A 19,333-nucleotide genomic window follows, 5' to 3' on the forward strand; every position below is an offset into this window, starting at 1 on the left:
ATAGTAATAATAATAATAAAAACACCAAACCCAAGCATGATATAGGCTGAAAACACATGAGAAACCAGAAAAACCTAGAAAGAATGGTGCAGCCAAAACAAATATAGGCAAATATAAATGTTATTAAGCTGATAATATACAATTAATAAAAGACAAGTGTATTAAAGCCTTCGTCAGGGGTGTGCGCCGAAACGCTTGTTGGGACTGGTGTCATTCCAACAGGAGGAAGCTATGGTAAGGTGGTGTTTTTTGCTTGCCTCCATTATGTAGTCTCACACTCTGGATTGAGCATATGTTCTATTTACTCATTCACTACATGTATTTTATATATTTTGTTTGGCATCAACTATCCTAGTCTTACTTTATTATATTTATTGATTGCCACCTACTCTTGTTCCCCTTCACCATTTCACCCATTAATTATTTCCATATTATCATTATATATAAGATATTTTTATATATTTACTAGCAGAAGAGCCTGGCGTTGCCTGGGCATAGTAACCAACTGTGGTTAGTTATAACAAATTATAATGATTATATTGCACATAAAACCGTGCATCTAATCCTATCCTGTGTGATACTGACTGCTGAGCCATGTATCTAATCCTATTCTGTGTGATACTGCCTGCTGAGCCATGTATCTAATACTATTCTGTGTGATACTGTGTGCTGAGCTGCGTATCTAATCCTATCCTGTGTGATACTGTCTGCTGAGCCGTGTATCTATTCCTATCCTGTGTGATACTGACTGTTGAGCTGTGTATCTAATCCTATGTGATACTGACTGCTGAGCTGTGTATCTAATCCTATCCTGTGTGATACTGACTGCTGAGCCGTGTATCTAATCCTATCTTGTGTGATACTGACTGCTGAGCCGTGTATCTAATCCTATCCTGTGTGATACTGGGCTCCCCCTGCAGTATTTCAACACCCTCATCACCTCACTGTCCAATAACCCGAAACATCTCTTTGACACTTTTCATTCTCTACTCAACCCAAGAGTACAGGCCCCAACTACAGAGCTCCGAGCTGACGATCTGGACAATTACTTCAAAAAAAAAAATTGACCAGGAAATTATCTCCCAATCACCTCATACCATGCACTGTCCTCCCTCCCCAACTGCATCTAGCTCACTCTCTGATTTTGAACCAGTCACAGAAGAAGAAGTAAGCAGGCTCCTTGCATCTTCTCGCCCAACCACTTGCATCAGTGACCCATTTCCGTCACATCTCCTCCAGTCCCTTTCCCCTGCTGTGACCACTCACCTAACTAAAATATTTAACATCTCACTCTCTCTTCTGGTATCTTTCCCTCCTCATTTAAGCATGCCATCATACATCCACTACTTAAAAAACCATCCCTCGACCAAAACTGTGCCGCTAACTATAGACCTGTCTCTAATCTTCCCTTCATCTCTAAACTCCTGGAATGCCTGGCCCACTCCCGTCTTATCCGCTATCTCTCTGATAACTCTCTTCTCGACCCTCTCCAATCTGGCTTCCGCTCCTTACACTCTACTGAAACTGCCCTCACTAAAGTCTCTAATGATCTACTAACAGCTAAATCTAATGGTCATTACTCCATGCTAATTCTCTTGGATCTCTCTGCAACATTCGACACTGTGGATCATCAGCTCCTCCTCACTATGCTCCGTTCCATTGGCCTCAATTACACCGTTCTCTCCTCGTTCTCCTCCTATCTCTCTGACCGCTCCTTTACTGTATCTTTTGCCGGTTCCTCCTCCTCTCACCTTCCCCTTACTGTTGGGGTTCCTCAAGGATCAGTCCTAGGCCCCCTCCTCTTCTCCTTGTACACTGCCCCTATTGGTCAAACAATCAGTAGATTTAGTTTCCAGTACCATCTCTATGCTGATGACACCCAATTATATGCTTCTTCTCCTGACATCACGACAGCCTTTCTAGAAAACACCGGCGAGTGTCTAAACGCTGTGTCTAACATCATGTCCTCACTATATCTGAAACTGAACCTGTCAAAGACTGAACACCTTGTGTTTCCTCCCTCTACTAATATACCTATACCCGACATTGCCATTTCTGTGTGTGGCTCCACTATTACTCCCCAGCAACATGCCCGCTGTCTTGGGGTCATACTTGATTCCGAGCTTTCCTTTGCCTCCCACATTCGATCACTGGCTCGCTCTTGTCATCTGCACCTCAAAAATATTTCTAGAATTCGACCTTTTCTTACTTTTGAGTCTGCAAAACCTCTTACTGTTTCTTTATTCATTCTCGTCTTGACTATTGTAACTCTCTTCTAATCGGTCTCCCTCTTACTAAACTCTCCCCTCTCCAATCTGTCTTGAATGCTGCAGCCAGGATCATATTCCTCACCAATCGTTACACCGATGCCTCTACCTTGTGCCAGTCATTACACTGGCTACCCATCCACTCCAGAATTCAGTATAAACTTATTACCCTCACCCACAAAGCTCTCCATGGCTCAGCACCACCCTACATCTCCTCCCTTGTTTCAATATACCACCATACCCGTGCCCTCCGTTCTGCTGATGACCTGAGGTTAGGATCCTCAATAATCAGAACCTCCCACTCCTGTCCCCAAGACTTTACACGTGCTGCGCCAATTCTTTGGAATGCACTTCCCAGGTCAATACGATTAGTCCCCAATCCCCACAATTTTAAGCATGCCCTGAAAATGCATTTATTCAGACTGGCCTATCGCCTCAACATATTAACCTAATCTATCCCTGTGTGGCACAGCCAAAAGTTTTACCATACCCAGGTTCCCCGCATCATGTTCCCCCATGCTTTATGCATCCATTAGCTCTGTGTCTGTACTGATACACACTTAACATTATGGCTGGTCCATACAACCAGGGCAACTGTTACCACCCACCTTTCGTGTCTCCCTTTTTTTCCTCATAGATTGTAAGCTTGCGAGCAGGGCCCTCATTCCTCTTGGTATTTGTTATAATCTATGTGATTATTGTTTGCTGTAATGTCTATTGTCTGTACAAATCCCCTCCGAAATGTAAAGTGCTTCGGAATATGTCAGCGCTATAGAAATAAAATTTATTATTATTGCAGTCTGTGTCAGAGGGTGGTCTGTGTTGGCACGGTAATAAATTGTGTTATTTCCAGCTTTACAGAAGGACGATAACACCATAGAAATGATAAGAATAATAGGCCTCAGTTACCACAACTGTCTACAAAGAAAACTGTTGCTGATAGCAACCAATCACAGCTCATTTTTCATCTTTTAAACAGCTCTGGGACAGCATGGCGAGTTTTGAGTGGCGAATTTCGTGTTTTGACTTATGTGGCGAGGTTGGTGTATGTGTGGTGAAATGTGTGCTGAGGGTGGTATATGTGTTGAAGCACGTGGTAGTGTGTGGCGCATTTTGTTTGTGTGTTCATATCCCCGTGTGTGGTGAGTATCCCATGTCAGGGCCCCACCTTAGCAACTGTACGGTATATACTGTTTGGCGCCATCGCTCTCATTCTTTCAGTCCCCCTTGTTCACATCTGGCAGCTGTCAATTTGCCGCCAACACTTTTCCTTTCACTTTTTCCCCATTATGTAGATAGGGGCAAAATTGTTTGGTGAATTGGAAAGCGCAGGGTTAAAATTTTGCCTCACAACATAGCCTATGACGCTCTCGGGGTACAGACGTGTGACTGTGCCAAATTTTATGGCTGTAGCTGCGACGGTGCGGATGCCAATCCCAGACATACATACATACATACACACCCACATTGAGCTTTATATATTAGACTAGCTGAAGAGCCCGGCATTGCCTGGGCATAGTAACCAACTGTAGTTAGTTATAACAAATTATAATGATTATATTGCACATAAAAACCGTGCATCTAATCCTATCCTGTGTGATACTGACTGCTGAGCCGTGTATCTAATACTATTCTGTGTGATACTGTGTGCTGAGCTGCGTATCTAATCCTATCCTGCGTGATACTGTCTGCTGAGCCGTGTATCTATTCCTATCTGTGTGATACTGACTGCTGAGCTGTGTATCTAATCCTATCCTGTGTGATACTGACTGCTGAGCTATGTATCTAATCCTATCCTGTGTGATACTGACTGCTGAGCCGTGTATCTAATCCTATCCGGTGTTATACTGGGCTCCCCCTGCAGTCTGTGTCAGAGGGTGGTCTGTGTCGGCACGGTAATAAATTGTGTTATTTCCAGCTTTACAGAAGGGCGATAACTACATAGAAATGATAAGAATAATAGGTCTCAGTTACCACAACTGTCTACAAAGAAAACTGTTGCTCATAGCAACCAATCACAGCTCATTTTTCATCTTTTAAATAGCTCTGGGACAGCGTGGCGAGTTTTGAGTGGCGACTTTTGTGTTTCGACTTTTGTGACGAGGTTGGTGTATGTGTGGTGAAATGTGTGCTGAGGGTGGTATATGTGTTGAAGCACGTGGTAGTGTGTGGCGCATTTTGTGTGTGTTCATATCCCCGTGTGTGGTGAGTATGCCATGTCAGGGCCCCACCTTAGCAACTGTACGGTATATACTCTTTGGCGCCATCGCTCTCATTCTTTAAGTCCCCCTTGTTCACATCTGGCAGCTGTCAATTTGCCTCCAACAGTTTTCCTTTCACTTTTTCCCCATTATGTCTAAGATAGGGGCAAAATTGTTTGGTGAATTGGAACGCGCGGGGTTAAAATTTTGCCTCACAACATAGCCTATGACGCTCTCGGGGTCCAGACGTGTGACTGTGCAAAATTTTGTGGCTGTAGCTGCGACGGTGCGGATGCCAATACATACATACACTTTTTCCCCATTATTTAGATAGGGGCAAAATTTTTTGGTGAATTGGAACGCACGGGGTTAAAATTTCACCTCACAACATAGCCTATGATGCTCTCGGGGTCCAGACGTGTGACTGTTCAAAATTTTATGGCTGTAGCTACCACGGTGCAGATGCCAATACATACACTTTTTCACCATTATGTAGATGGGGCAAAATTGTTTGGTGAATTGGAACGCGCGGGGTTAAAATTTTGCCTCACAACATAGCCTATGACACTCTCGGGGTCCTGACGTGTGACTGTGCCAAATTTTATGGCTGTAGCTGCAACGGTGCGGATGCCAATCCCGGACATACATACATACATACACACACACCGAGCTTTATATATTAGATTACCACGATCCATCGCTTTCCTCCTGTTGTGTTTTGTAGCCTTCTTGTGTTCTCCTATTTTAATACACTTGCTTTTTATTAGTAATACTAGATGTGGGCCCGATGATATCGCATCGGGAGGGCAGTGACATCATGATGGGGGCAGCTCTGATACCCCTCTCATTATATCCCCTCATTACATCCCACTCATTACACCCTCTCATTATACCCCTCTCATTATATCCCCTCATTACACCCCACTCATTACACCCCTCTTATTACTCCCCCCTCATTATACCCCTCTCATTATATCCCCTCATTTCACCCCTCTCATTACAACCCCTCATTACACCCCTTCATTATATCTCCTCATTACATCCCACTCATTATACCCCTCTCATTATACATTCTCATTACTCCCCCATCCTTACACCCCCATCATTATTCCCCCCACTCATTACACCCTCTCACAGCCGGCAGGAAAGATGGTGGTTTGCGGCCTGTGCTGGAGATGGAGTGCGACGCCACCAGAGGGTGCCCGCACCCCATCTCCAGCACAGGCGGCAAGCTGCGGTCTTTCCTGCCGACTGTGACTGCACAGAGGTGGGTGGGCAGGCAGTGGCAGGTCCTGGTGGCGGGTCCTGTGGCAGCTGGGTCTGGCATGCTGTGAGCGGCTCCAGTAAGCACAGGAAAGATGGTGGTTTGCAGCCTGTGCTGGAGATGAAGTGTGGCACCACCAGAGGGTGCCCTCTCTCCATCTACAGCACAGGCCGCAAGCCGTGGTCTTTCCTGCTGGCTGTGACTGCACGGAGGTGGGTGGGCAGGCAGCGGCGGGATCTGGCGCGGGGTGGTCCGGCGGCGGGTCCAGTGGCGGCAGCGGGGGTCCGGCGTGGGTGTCCCGGCCCCCCTTCTCCAGCACAGGCCGCAAGCCACGGTCTTTCCTGCTGGCTGTCACTGCACGGAGGTGGGCGAGCAGGCAGCGGCGGGATCCGGGGCATGTAGTCAGGTGGTGGCAGGTCCTGGCGGTGGTTCCAGCGGCATGTTCCGGCGGAGGGTCTCTCTCTCTCTCTCTCTCTCCAGCGGTTCCTTTAAATTTCCTCATTTTCAGGATCCGTCTCAAAACGGATCCTGTGCCATCCGTTCACATCAGTTGAGAACGGATCCGCTTGTCTGCCTTTTTGGCGGATTTTAACTGATGCAAATAACTGAAGTGTGAAAGAGGCCTTACCGGATCCTACATTGACCCATTGTTACTTTGCATAAAGGCTGATTATGCATTTCTGTTATGAACAGACTCCATGATGAGTTCATTTACTTTCTCTTCTTTTTTTGTTTAATAAAAAATCAACGCATTTCAAGGTCAAACTCAACACCTCGTGAAGACACTTGAAATGTGTTGGCTTTTATCAAATAAAGAAGATAAAGTGAATGTACTCATCATGGAGTCTATGGTTTTATTGTTGATAAAGCAGAGTGGAGAAGAGCAGCATCCCTAACCCTCTTTTTGTACAATCATCTTTTATGCAGATTATATGGGCTGGCACTAGAGTTGAGCATATCGCTTTGCACAGCCCCGGTCCACGGTCCAGGTCAGGGCTCTCTGACTGTGGAGGAGCTGTGCGAATTTCCTTACCCTTCAGGATCAGAGGCTCAGCTTATGATTAGACGGACAAAAACCACAGATAAAATTGCAATGAAAAAAAGTCCAAAAGCAATGATGTAGAAAAAAATGTAAATCTTTATTAGGAAACCAGATACGTAACAAACATGGGCTAAAAAGTGACACCTGTTGTCTGCAAAAGCAGCTGTGGAACAGTGAACAGTGATCCCCTCATTATATCATCAAAAATATGGCAAAATGCATTATAAGTAGATAGTATATAGTAAGATACATATGGCCATAGCACAAAATAGTGGCCGACAAACAGCCTTAGTTAGCTGAATAGACGCCACATTATCTAAATAAAAGGGATAGACCCAGGCTGATGTCAACTAGTGACAATCAATCAATACCATGGTCGCATATGCAAATGGTAGCGGATAAAAAACATACCAGTGCTAGGGGGGAATACACCACACAGTCCACCGCTGGCCCCAACACGCGTTTCGGAACAATTCCTTCCTCAGGGGGCTGGCAAGATGTCACCTATGTGTCATATGTCACACACATGACTTCACAGCCAGAGAGTGGATATGACAGTGGTCCAAGGGTTGCTGATACATATCCAATTTTTACAAAAAACACACTTGGACCAGGCACTGCATAAAATAAACTGTGGCATGCTCCACTGCATTACATCTTACAGACTGTAGCCTTCCCTAGAAGTACTGCCTCTATGAGAGTATACTGTAGCACACAGAGCTGTATGACTACAAAGCAGAATAGTATTGCAAGTTCAAATTGAAGCTTGTATGCCTCTGCACTGACACTGAGCAATAATCTAAGAGGCAATAATCAGCCTACACTGCAGATATAGTATGTAGGAAATACCTTTGGCACAAGTTAAGAACAAAAAATGAGTTATTTTCAAGTCAAATAACTCATTTCTTGCTCTTAACTTGTTCCAAATGTTTTATTTTCTACATACTACGTACAGTGGGTACGGAAAGTATTCAGACCCCTATTTGTTTCATTGCAGTCATTTGGTAAATTCAAAAAAGTACATTTTTTTTCTCATTAATGTACACTCTGCACCCCATCTTGACTGAAAAAAACAGAAATGTAGAAATCTGTGTAAATTTATTGAAAAAGAAAAACTGAAATATCACATGGTCATAAGTATTCAGATTCTTTGCTCAGTATTGAGTAGAATCAGCCTTTAGATAACACAGCCATGAGTCTTCTTGGGAATGATGCAACAAGTTTTTCACACCTGGATTTGGGGATCCTCTGCCATTCTTCCTTGCAGATCCTCTCCAGTTCCGTCAGGTTGGATGGTGAATGTTGGTGAACAGCTATTTTCAGGTCTCTCCAGAGATGCTCAGTTGGGTTTAGGTCAGGGCTCTGGCTGGGCCAGCTAAGGATGGTCACAGAGTTGTTCTGAAGCCACTCCTTTGTTATTTTAGCTGTGTGCTTAGGGTCATTGCCTTGTTGGAAGGTGAACCTTCGGCCAAGTCTGAGGTCCAGAGCACTCTGGAAGAGGTTTTCATCCAGGATATCTCTGTACTTGGCTGCATTCATGTTTCCTTCAATTGCAACCAGTCATCCTGTCCCTGCAGCTGAAAAACACCCCCATAGCCTGATGCTGCCACCACCATGTTTCACTGTTGGGATTGTATTGGGCAGGTGATGAGCAGTGCCTGGCTTTCTCCACACATACCGCTTAGAGTTATCACCAAAAAGGTCTATCTTCATCTCATCAGACCAGAGAATCTTATATCTCATAGTCTGGGAGTCCTCCATGTGTTTTTTAGCAAACACGGGGGCTTTCAAACGTCTTGCACTGAGGAAAGGCTTCCATCGGGCCACTCTGCGATAAAGGCCCAACTGGTGGAGGGCTGCAGTGATAGTTGACTTTGTGGAACTTTCTCCCATCTCCCTACTTCATCTGTGGAGCTCACCCACAGTGATCTTGGGGTTCTTCTTTACCTCTCTCACCAACTCTTCTCCAACGATTGCTCAGCTTGGCTGGATGACCAGGTCTAGGAAGACTTCTGGTGGTCCCAAACTTCTTCCATTTAAGGATTATGGAGGCCACTGTGCTCTTAGGAACCTTAAGTACTGCAGAAATTCTTTTGTAACCTTGGCCAGATCTGTGCCTTGCCACAATTCTGTCTCTGAGCTCCTTGTCTAGTTCCTTTGACCTCATGATTCTCATTTGGTCTGACATGCACTGTGAGCATATAGACAGGTGTGTGCCTTTACAAATCAAGTCTTATCAGTTTAAATAAACACAGCTGGACTCCAATGAAGTAGTAGAATGATCTCAAGGAGGAAATGGACAGCATGTGACTTAAATATGAGTGTCTGAGTACTAAATCTTTTTGGTTGTGTGGGCCCCTGTACATAGATAATGCAGATTTACACAGTCTTCAGTTATAGTAAAAACAGCGCATGCACAACTTCAGAAGGTGCTCAAGTAGGGCCCCACACCATACATGAATAATAAAGAAAACTTGGCACTCAACTTCAAGAATATTTTTTTGGATTTTTTAATGCAGCCAGAAAATAATAGACGTTTCGGCCTCACTGGCCTTCATCAGTAACTATAAGTGGAAAAAAATATATACAGCATATAATTGACAATGAGAATATATCAATGAAAATTACAGCAAAAACAAATAAAATGAAATATATACAGGATTGGGCAATCTAGAATGACAAGGTAAGATCTAGACATAAGGTCACGTCAGAATTGAACAGTCAGATCAATTCTAATCCAATTGAGAATCTGTGGTCAGACTTGAAGATTGCTGTTCTTCAGAGGAAACTATCTAACTTGAAGAAGCTGGAGCAGTTTTGCCTTGAGGAATGGGCAAAAATCCCAGTGACAAGATGTGGAAAGCTCATAGAGACGCATCTAAAGCGACTTGCAGCTCTAATTGCATCAAAAGGAGGCTTTACAAAGTACTGAATTTAGGGGGGTGAATAGTTATGCAAACTGACATTTACAGTTATTTTGTCCAATTTCTTGTTTGTGTCACAATAAAAAGAAAACCAAATGTTCACAATTGTACACATGTTCTTTACATGAACTGATGCAAACCCTCAGAGAAAAACTGTTAATTTCCAGGTTGTGAGGTAGCAAAACATAAAAAATGACAAGGGGGTGAATAATTTTGCAAGACACTGAAGCCACTGTACATCTGTAAATCATACACCTAGCAAGATATAGAAGATTCTCAGTAATCAGCGCAGCCATGGAACTGCAGTGAAGGTATACTACGGATAACATGGTATTTCATTCATTTTTTGAAAAGCAAAGGTACCTCAGATGTTTCACTATAGGCATGCTCCTCTTCATTGGCTTGACCTGTTACTTCAAGTGTTGCAGTACCCTGTTTGTCAGCTGCCTGCCCTGATATCTGGTCGGATGTCTGGGGTGTTACACCCATGTCTGGCTCAGATTGAATATCACTGGACTGTGTTGGTGTCGGGCTTCTCTCATCATATTCAATGACAACATAAGAATCTTCACTTTCTTTTTCTGTATCCATTTCCTCCTCTTCTCGTATCTCTTCAGGTGATTCCTGAGTTTCATGAATGGTTTTTCCCACCTTTGCTTTCTCTGATGGTTTCTTTGGAGGAGAAAATATTTTGCTTTCACCTTTTTTATTTTTGGGCTGGCCTGTAGATTACAAAAAAGTAAAATACAAATCAAACACAAAATATGGCAATATGTGAAATAGTGAGGTTGAAAATAGCAATATGCACCCAGATTGCTCACAATGTAACCTGGCTCCCATATCCACACCTGGTGCACATGCCCTACACTAACCAGATTTTGGTCCAGAATCTATGGTATTATTCAAACTCTCTTTAAAGCACCACTGTTTTATTTTTATTGCAGCTCTGGAGTGGTGCTACTAATGTAAGATCCCTGCATTTAGTCTTATACTCACCATCTGCTGTTATCCACACCTCTGGTTGGCTTCCATTAGTTACTATCCTGCAGGATTGCTGCAGTATTTGCTCGGCGAGCTAGAGGTCACTTTTCAGTACAAGTCTCTGAGAGTCTTGTTCTGGCCTCATTCTGGCTCTCATAGACTTACACTGAGAGCCTGTGACTGATACCTCTGACTTCACCTGCCAGAAGTGTAGACTACTGGCCCTTTTACCAAACCCGAAAATACCGAAAACGACCCGTGGACAAGAAAAGACCAAGCAAGATATAATCTTCAATAGATACCTTTATTAGTATTAAATCAGTGGTGGTATAAAATACCATAAAATTTATAAAAAACAGTAAGCACAAGTGGGACAGCTTTACCACAATAGTAAAGAATTATGTTACTTAGACCAATTATATGGTATTTGCATATGCATTCCTACAAGAATATATATTTTAATATTCCTAAAAAAATAATAAAAAATAAATAAAAAATTCCTTTATATAATAAAAAATTATATGATACTGTGAAAGAATTTTTATATAAAAATTATAATAATACAGTGAATATTTATAACAAAGAATAATCTCATAAACAGTGCAATTGTGCAACGTGAATCAGCTTCTAAATTATAAAACACTGCTTACTAAAGTGCAGTGTGCCTGTGCAAAGAAGAGTTACAATTCATTGCTGTGCAAAACAAAACCATGGCACTATATGTGAAGTGCCGTGCATCAATATAGAATGCAAAAATTAGATGAAACCACTGCTTACTAAAGTGCAGTGTACAAAAAGACTTCAATTCATTGCTCAGGGATTCTTTACTATTGTGGTAAAGCTGTCCCACTTGTGCTTACTGTTTTTTATAAATTTTATGGTATTTTATACCACCACTGATTTAATACTAATAAAGGTATCTATTGAAGATTATATCTTGCTTGGTCTTTTCTTGTCCACAGGTCCTTTTCGGTATTTTCGGGTTTGGTTTTTGTCACCCCCTGATGAAGGATTAACTCCGAAACGTGCGTCGGGGAGCACATTTGTGGGACGTGACAGACCTTAAAGGTATATCATCCAATTTTGGCATTCCTTACTTAAGCACTCATTTTACTTCTAGCGTTATGATTTTGTTTGCACAGCAATGAATTGAAGTCTTTTTGTACACTGCACTTTAGTAAGCAGTGGTTTCATCTAATTTTTGCATTCTATATTGATGCATGGCACTTCACATATAGTGCCATGGTTTTGTTTTGCACAGCAATGAATTGTAACTCTTCTTTGCCCAGGCACACTGCACTTTAGTAAGCAGTGTTTTATAATTTAGAAGCTGATTCACGTTGCACAATTGCACTGTTTATGAGATTATTCTTTGTTATAAATATTCACTGTATTATTATAATTTTTATATAAAAATTCTTTCACAGTATCATATAATTTTTTATTATATAAAGGAATTTTTTATTTATTTTTTATTTTTTTTTTAGGAATATTAAAATATATATTCTTGTAGGAATGCATATGCAAATACCATATAATTGGTCTAAGTAACATAATTCTTTACTATTGTGGTAAAGCTGTCCCACTTGTGCTTACTGTTTTTTATAAATTTTATGGTATTTTATACCACCACTGATTTAATACTGATAAAGGTATCTATTGAAGATTATATCTTGCTTGGTCTTTTCTTGTCCACGGGTCCTTTTCGGTATTTTCGGGTTTGGTTTTTGTAACTAGTGGGTTCACCACTTATTTTCATTGAACACTGGTGGTAGTATATATAAACAATTTAACAATCATTATTATGACTATTATTTAGATAATTTGTGTAGATATATCATCTATATCCAGTGTTCGTGTGTCTCTTCTCATACTGGCCCTTTTAGAAGAAAAGGTGCAGGGTCTGGAAGAAAGAATTGCAACTTTGAAACTCAAAGAAACTGAAGACTTCCTAGACAGAACACAAGCCTCTCTACTGGTCACAGAAGGTGAAGAAAGTGTAATAGAACCTCCAAAAACAGACGAGTGGAAGCATATGACCAAAAGAAGCAAGAAGACCATGGAGACATCACCAACCACAAAACTGAGAAACCAATACCAAGTCCTTGTGGAGGACGAAGATGGCACACCTAAGGATGAGGCACTACCAGCAAGCAAGGAAGAAAAGGGCATACAGCAACACCCAAAAGTGACAACAAGAAGTACAGCCAAGAAGCGAAGAAGAGTGGTAGTGGTGGGAGACTCACTACTGAGAGGCACAGAAACAACCATCTGCAGAACGGACATAAGCGCAAGAGAAGTATGCTGCCTCCCAGGTGTGAAGATCAAGGATGTGACCAATAGGATACGAAAGCTCATCAGTTCCAAGGACGTCCACCCATTTCTTCTCATACATTTTGGCACCAATGACACGGCAAGGAAGGATCTACCGACAATCTGCAAGGACTTTGAAGAGTTGGGGAAGAAAGTAAAGGAACTGGATGCGCAGGTAGTTTTTTCTTCTATCCTTCCAGTAGACAGGCATGGCACCAGGAGATGGAACAGGATCCTTGATGCGAACAACTGGCTAAGACGATGGTGCAGACAACAAGGATTCGGATTCCTGGACCACAGTGTGAATTACCTGTACGACGAACTCCTCGCCAGAGACGCACTACACCTCAACAAACCTGGGAAACAGACATTCACCAGAAGACTCGCTACACCCATCAGGAGGGTGTTAAATTAGAAGAAGAGGGGATGGGAAGAAAAACATTAGACACGAACATGAAGCCACAAAATATACTGATGAAGTATATGAGGTGCGGCAAAGCAGACCCAAGACAACATACTCAGAAGGGAGGTAAGAAAATTTCTAATATAAACCACAGGGAGGTGACTGAACAAAACCAAATCCTCTAAACTGCATGCTCGCAAATGCCAAAAGCCTGACAAACAAGATGGAAGAACTAGAAGCAGAAATATCTACAGGTAACTATGACATAGTGGGAATAACTGAGACATGGTTAGATGAAAGCTATGACTGGGCAGTGAACTTACAGGGTTACAGTCTGTTTAGAAAGGATCGCAAAAATTGGTTAGGAGGAGGGGTTTGTCTTTATGTAAAGTCTTGTGTAAAATCCACTTTAAGGTGGAGGATATTAGCAAAGGGAATGAGGATGTAGAGTCCATATGGGTCAAAATACATGAAGGGAAAAATAGTAACAAAATTCTCATTGGGGTCTGTTACAAACCCCCAAATATAACAGAAATCATGGAAAGTCTACTACTAAGGCAGATAGATGAAGCTGCAACCCATTAAGAGGTCCTTGTTAAGGGGGACTTTAATTACCTAGATATTAACTGGGAAACAGAGACCTGCGAAACCCATAAAGGCATGACGTTGGTAGTGTCAAGTTGTTACCTGAGGGGGGGAAACAAGCATCACAGCATCCCCTAGCCTCCCCCTATGTCACCTTCATTCCGCCACTCACCCAAAAACACGGAGACTAGGGATTTCTTTTGGAATGTTATGGCCACAGCAGCCTTTATTAAACACCAAGCAATAAACAGTGAAACATAAATCACATATACCATAACTTGAACACTGAGAAGGAGTCCTTGAAGCCCCAAGATCTTGGTGAAGAAGCCCGAAATGCCGTGGACAAACACCCATCATGGTTGCTCCCAGCTGTTACCCCACTGGCTCGGGAGCACCAACACCGATATATATTGTCCACTAAGCTACTTGGGGATCCGCCCACTTGTCAGAAACTCCCCATCCACCTTTCACCAGATCACCCCCAACATGCCTTTGAATGAAGGAGACCCTAGACACTGAGTCTCCAAAACCAATTTTCAACCGACTTCGAGGACTCCTCCCCCTCTCCAAACCGCCACAACGAGGGCACTTGAACACCTCAATGGCCCGAGACCCCCTGAACACGCCATGCTATGGCCCGCTCAATGCCCTCCTGGAGACCGAGAGCCCAAATATCAGAGCCGACCAAATTCAGATGAACCCCATCGGCCAGCCAAAAATCACCCTCGCCCTTTTCCAAATCAAAGTGTCGCACAGCCACTCCCCCATTCCTGATGACAAAAGAGGACACGGCCCTGTTTACCTTTATCCTGGCCTTGTTGACCATTGTTAGAGACCTCATAGAACGCCATCGCCTACGAGGGACCCCTCGGTATAGCAACCACAGGCGCAAACAATCCTGCTTAATGTCCCTTATCAATTCCCGAAACGGTCGAACCGCCAAGTCGTTACCCCCGACAATGTAACACCAGGATGTCCGGAGCGCGGTCCAACCGAACGCACTCGTGTATTTCCTGTAAGACCCGTCTCCACTCCATCCCCCTAAAACCACACCAACGCAACACGGGTTCCTTGAAAAACCGAGCTGTCTTCCTTCGTTCCTGACATCGGCTCGCAATGCTCCCCAGTAAATGAAGGAATGACCATAAATCCACACCAGCAACGGCTCGACACCTGAAATAAAAGGGCAATGCAAAACATCAAATCCAACCCAAATTAAATGTGAATGCAACCCTCTGCATCAACAGTCACCACCCACCGACCTAACATAACTTTGGTAACGATTAGACGCCCAACCACCGATGCGCTGTATCGAAGCCGCGTCCAAACCCTGAACTGCCGCCTCCGAAGCTGCCCCTATCCAGAACGAATGAGAAGCAAAACGGGATTCATCCAATCCCAACAATCGAATGGACTTCTTAAAAACAGCGCCAAATTGGTATCTGGAGAAACTAGAGCCATCAACGTGACACAAAAGGGAACTGCTCAAGCTAGGACTAAATTCCCAAAAACTCCGCAAACACTGAACGGGGCACATTAGAGACCCAGGCACACTGCCTAACACCACTCGGCGGCCTTTTCCTGCCTGGTCCGTTTTGGACCGCAGCAGCCAAAACTCAATGCCCCGTGCAGTAACCACAACATCCCTGGCAATATACCACCAATTGACTCTTTGTTACCCGACACTAGCTCCCAAACCCTCAATGCACCAAAGAATGCCAACGAAAAAGCTATGCGAAATAACAAAACCTCGTAGCATGAAGAACACACAGATTCCAAAATGCCGCTCAACCACTCCAATACGTTAAAAGATATCGGACGCCTCAAAACGCCCCCGCTTTTCAACCGGCGAAACCCTTTTGCGGCCTGTTTCACCAAAAATGTCTTTGTCCAATTGCGACAGCTGAGCAAACGGAAACCAAAACACAACCCCGCCAAAATACGCATGGCTTTTGCACCAGACCAACCCTCAGAGGCCCCACGCCCCAACCAAGACAACAAAAATCCCTCCTGATCCAGCCCAGGCCCGACTGCCGCGCCAGCTGCAAGATGCTCCTCCCACTTGCGCCAGACTGCCCGGTATGCCTTCCAAGTTTTCGGGGCTAAAGATGACTCAATCAGCGACTCCGCAGCCCGCAAGCCACTTTCCACAGCTCCTCCGGACAAACTAAACCCATGATCTCTGCCTCTGGCGCCAAAGAGCGGAACCGATCCCACTGCGAACCTAGAAAGAGAGTCAGCTATATCGTTCTTGACACCTGGAACATGTGTCACGGTCACATGCGTGTTCAGATCCAAACACAGTAAGACCAGCTGTTGCAACACCCGGACAACTGGGGGGACGATGCAGTAAGACCATTGATCGCACATACCAGGCCCATATTATCTCAATTAAAGCGCACGCGCCAATCACAAAACTCCCGTCTCCACAGATGTACGGCTACGAGAATCGGAAAAATCTCCAACAAAGTGATGTTGTGTACCAAGCCGTCCGTAATCCACTCATCGGGCCACTGGGACGCGCACCACTGTCCCCGGAAGTAAGCCCCAAATCCAACACCGCCAGCCGCGTCCGTGAACAACTCCAACGCTTCGTTGCTGACCACCTCTTCCATCACCAACGAACGGCCGTTATACCCCTCCAGAAAAGACTTCCAGATTGCCAAATCTGCCCTGAGTTCGGCAGACAATCTGATGAAATAATGCGGGGCACGAATACCCGCAGTCGCGCTTGCCAAAGGATGTGAAAAAAACTCGCCCCATCGGCATGACCTGACATGCAAAGTTTAGCTTCCCCAACAAAGACTGGAGATCACGCAGAGACAACTTTTTTACCCGATGCGCTTGGACCACCTCCGCTCGCAAATCCGCCAACTTATCCTCAGGCAGCCGGAACTCCCAACTCACCGTGTCAACGACAATTCCCAAGAAACGCAGGCACATACTGGGGCCCTCGGTTTTCCCAGGCGCAAGTGGAACCCCAAACCACTCTGCCACCCAATCAATGGCCTGCAACATTCTGTCACAACGCAAAGAATCCGTCGGGCGAACACACAAAAAATCATCCAAGTAATGAATGACAGAATCGAAACCAGAAACATCACGCACGACGCACTCCAAAAAGGAGCTGAATGCTTCAAAATATGCACAGGACAGTGAACATCCCATGAGTAGACACCTGTCGACAAAAAACATGCCTTCCCAATAGCAACCCAGCAACTTCATGCTATCCGGGTGGACCGGCAGCAAACGAAATGCGGATTCTACGTCCATTTTGGCCATGAGAGCACCCCGACCACATTTTCGTACCCACCGCGCTGCTTCGTCAAAGGAGGAGTAAACCACCGAACAGATCTCAGGATCAATACCGTCGTTAACCGACCCCCCGCGTGGGTAAGACAAATGTTGGATAAGCCGAAACTTATTCGGCTCTTTCTTCGGAACCACTCCCAGAGGAGAAACCACCAAATCCGCAAAGGGGGGAGAAACAAAGGGACCCGCCATACAGCCCAACAAAACTTCCTTTTCCAGTTTTTCTGAAACCACTGAGCCATGCAACAAGGCTGAACGCAAATTTTTTAAAACTCGCGGAATTGGAGACGGGGGTGAGGGATAGCAAAACCGTCTTTAAAACCCGCGTACAGCAATGCCGCCTTCTCCCTGTCCCCATATCTATTTAGATAAGGGACCATCCTTTCCAGCTTCACTGGAGTCTCCCCCTTGGGAATTACTACCGCTGGTTCTGGGCTTCCCTTTCTTGAAGCACTTGGCGGCTCCATTCGACGCGCTATTGCAGTTGGAGCAAAGATGTTTGAATTTGCAATTCGCCCCAAATTTACACTAGCAGTCGTTAAACTGCCAGCACACGCCTAACTTGTGACTCCCCGTTTGACCTTGCCTGCCTCCACCTGAGACACCGGAATTGCTGCTACTCTGGCTGGTACTCCCAGCCCCCCCATGAAAGGAGCTCCCAAACTTATTCTGAGCTATAACCCGCATCCACAACCCAATGTGCTTCTGATCCCAACGGATAGCCGGACGGACAGCCTTCCTCTGCCGGAATTGCTCGTCATACCACAACCAAGCCTGCCCACCGTACGTACCCTGTAGGCCTCCCCTATGGCGTCAAAGTAACAAAATAAGGCTGAGCAATTATCCGAAGCCTTTTCCCCAATGACGCTAGCCAATATGGCAAATGCCTGTTGCCAATTGACAAACGTTTGGGGGATCAGACGCCACCTGCGCTTTTCTTCGTCCACCTTTTTGCTATCATCCTTCTTACCCTTATCCAAATTAAATTTTTTGAGTGGTAACAAGGAAAATATTTCCACGTACTCGTCCTTCCAAATGCGCTCCTTTACTTCCTTCTTTAAATGAGCACCCAACTAGCCTTCAAAACAAACATACACCTCCCCATGCCCCCTGTCGTCCAAATGCACACGACATTCTTTTTCCTTCTCCATCTGCACCGATACCAACACCGCCTCGTCTGCACGCCCGGCTGGGTCCGACCCGCTCTGTCCCGCAGGACTCCCAACTTGTACCCCAACCCAAGCTGCTATTGGTGAAGGCGCGATGAGACCCCACTCCAGATGGGACACCAAGGTATGCATGTCCGCGAGCACGTCGCTGACACCCCCGACTGCGGCTACGTCACCGAACCCCGACCCCCCCACTGACACCGAGGGATTCTGCCAGCGGCCCCCCGCCTAACCAGGATGACGCCGCAACTGGATGACAAACGGGGACACAGAACCATACTCACCGGGCTGTGAGGGAGCTGTGTGCCCTCCAGCTGGAAAACCTGGATCCACTGATGTAACCTCGCCGGCTTGCTGTCGTCCACTGGGACTCCCCACAGAAGGAACCGGATAGGGGTGCCTGAGCCCCCCGGGGGACCCTGATGGCGGGACCTCGGATACAGATGCTGGCCGGGACACTATGCGGTGAGTTCCTGCTGCCACGCCTGGATCCAGCAGGGAAGCATGTATGGCCCCCCGCTGCGCTTCCAGGCCAACCGGAAAGAGCCCATCACCTCCATCCATGGGCCTCCCTGGTACCGGCCCTGCAGGGGTGCAGGCCGCAATCCTGCTGCTGAGACATCCTCCTCCTCCAGGTGCTGCCCCTGAAGCGGACCGCTGAGCCGGGGCCCCCCGCCGCGGCCCCCCACCGCACCCGATGTCCCCCCACTGCTGGGGGACAGAGATGGCAGCTCCGCAGGGTTGCAGGCCGTTGTTTCCCCGTCGTTCACCCCCGTGCTTGAGGGGGAGGCTACCGCCGCGGCCCCCCGCTGTTCCTCGTGCCACCTGCCGCCCAGCGCGTGACAGGTACGCCCTCCGCCTGGATCTAGGCT

General features: G+C 45.4%; 1 protein-coding gene across 3 annotated transcripts in view; it reads right to left on the bottom strand.

Annotated features, from left to right (window-relative positions):
* KIAA2012 (KIAA2012 ortholog) overlaps positions 1-19,333 on the bottom strand; it is a 615,491-nt gene that overhangs the window by 7,256 nt on the left and 588,902 nt on the right. For all 3 annotated transcript variants that reach the window (XM_073551517.1, XM_073551518.1, XM_073551516.1), the window contains exon 21: positions 10,062-10,420. In XM_073551517.1, coding sequence (XP_073407618.1) covers positions 10,062-10,420 — 359 coding nt within the window. The remainder of the gene's footprint in view (positions 1-10,061; positions 10,421-19,333) is intronic.

Source organism: Dendrobates tinctorius, unplaced genomic scaffold (genome assembly GCF_039654945.1).
Source record: "Dendrobates tinctorius isolate UK_male_01 unplaced genomic scaffold, ASM3965494v1 ptg000177l, whole genome shotgun sequence".
Classification (NCBI taxonomy): Eukaryota; Metazoa; Chordata; class Amphibia; order Anura; family Dendrobatidae; genus Dendrobates; species Dendrobates tinctorius.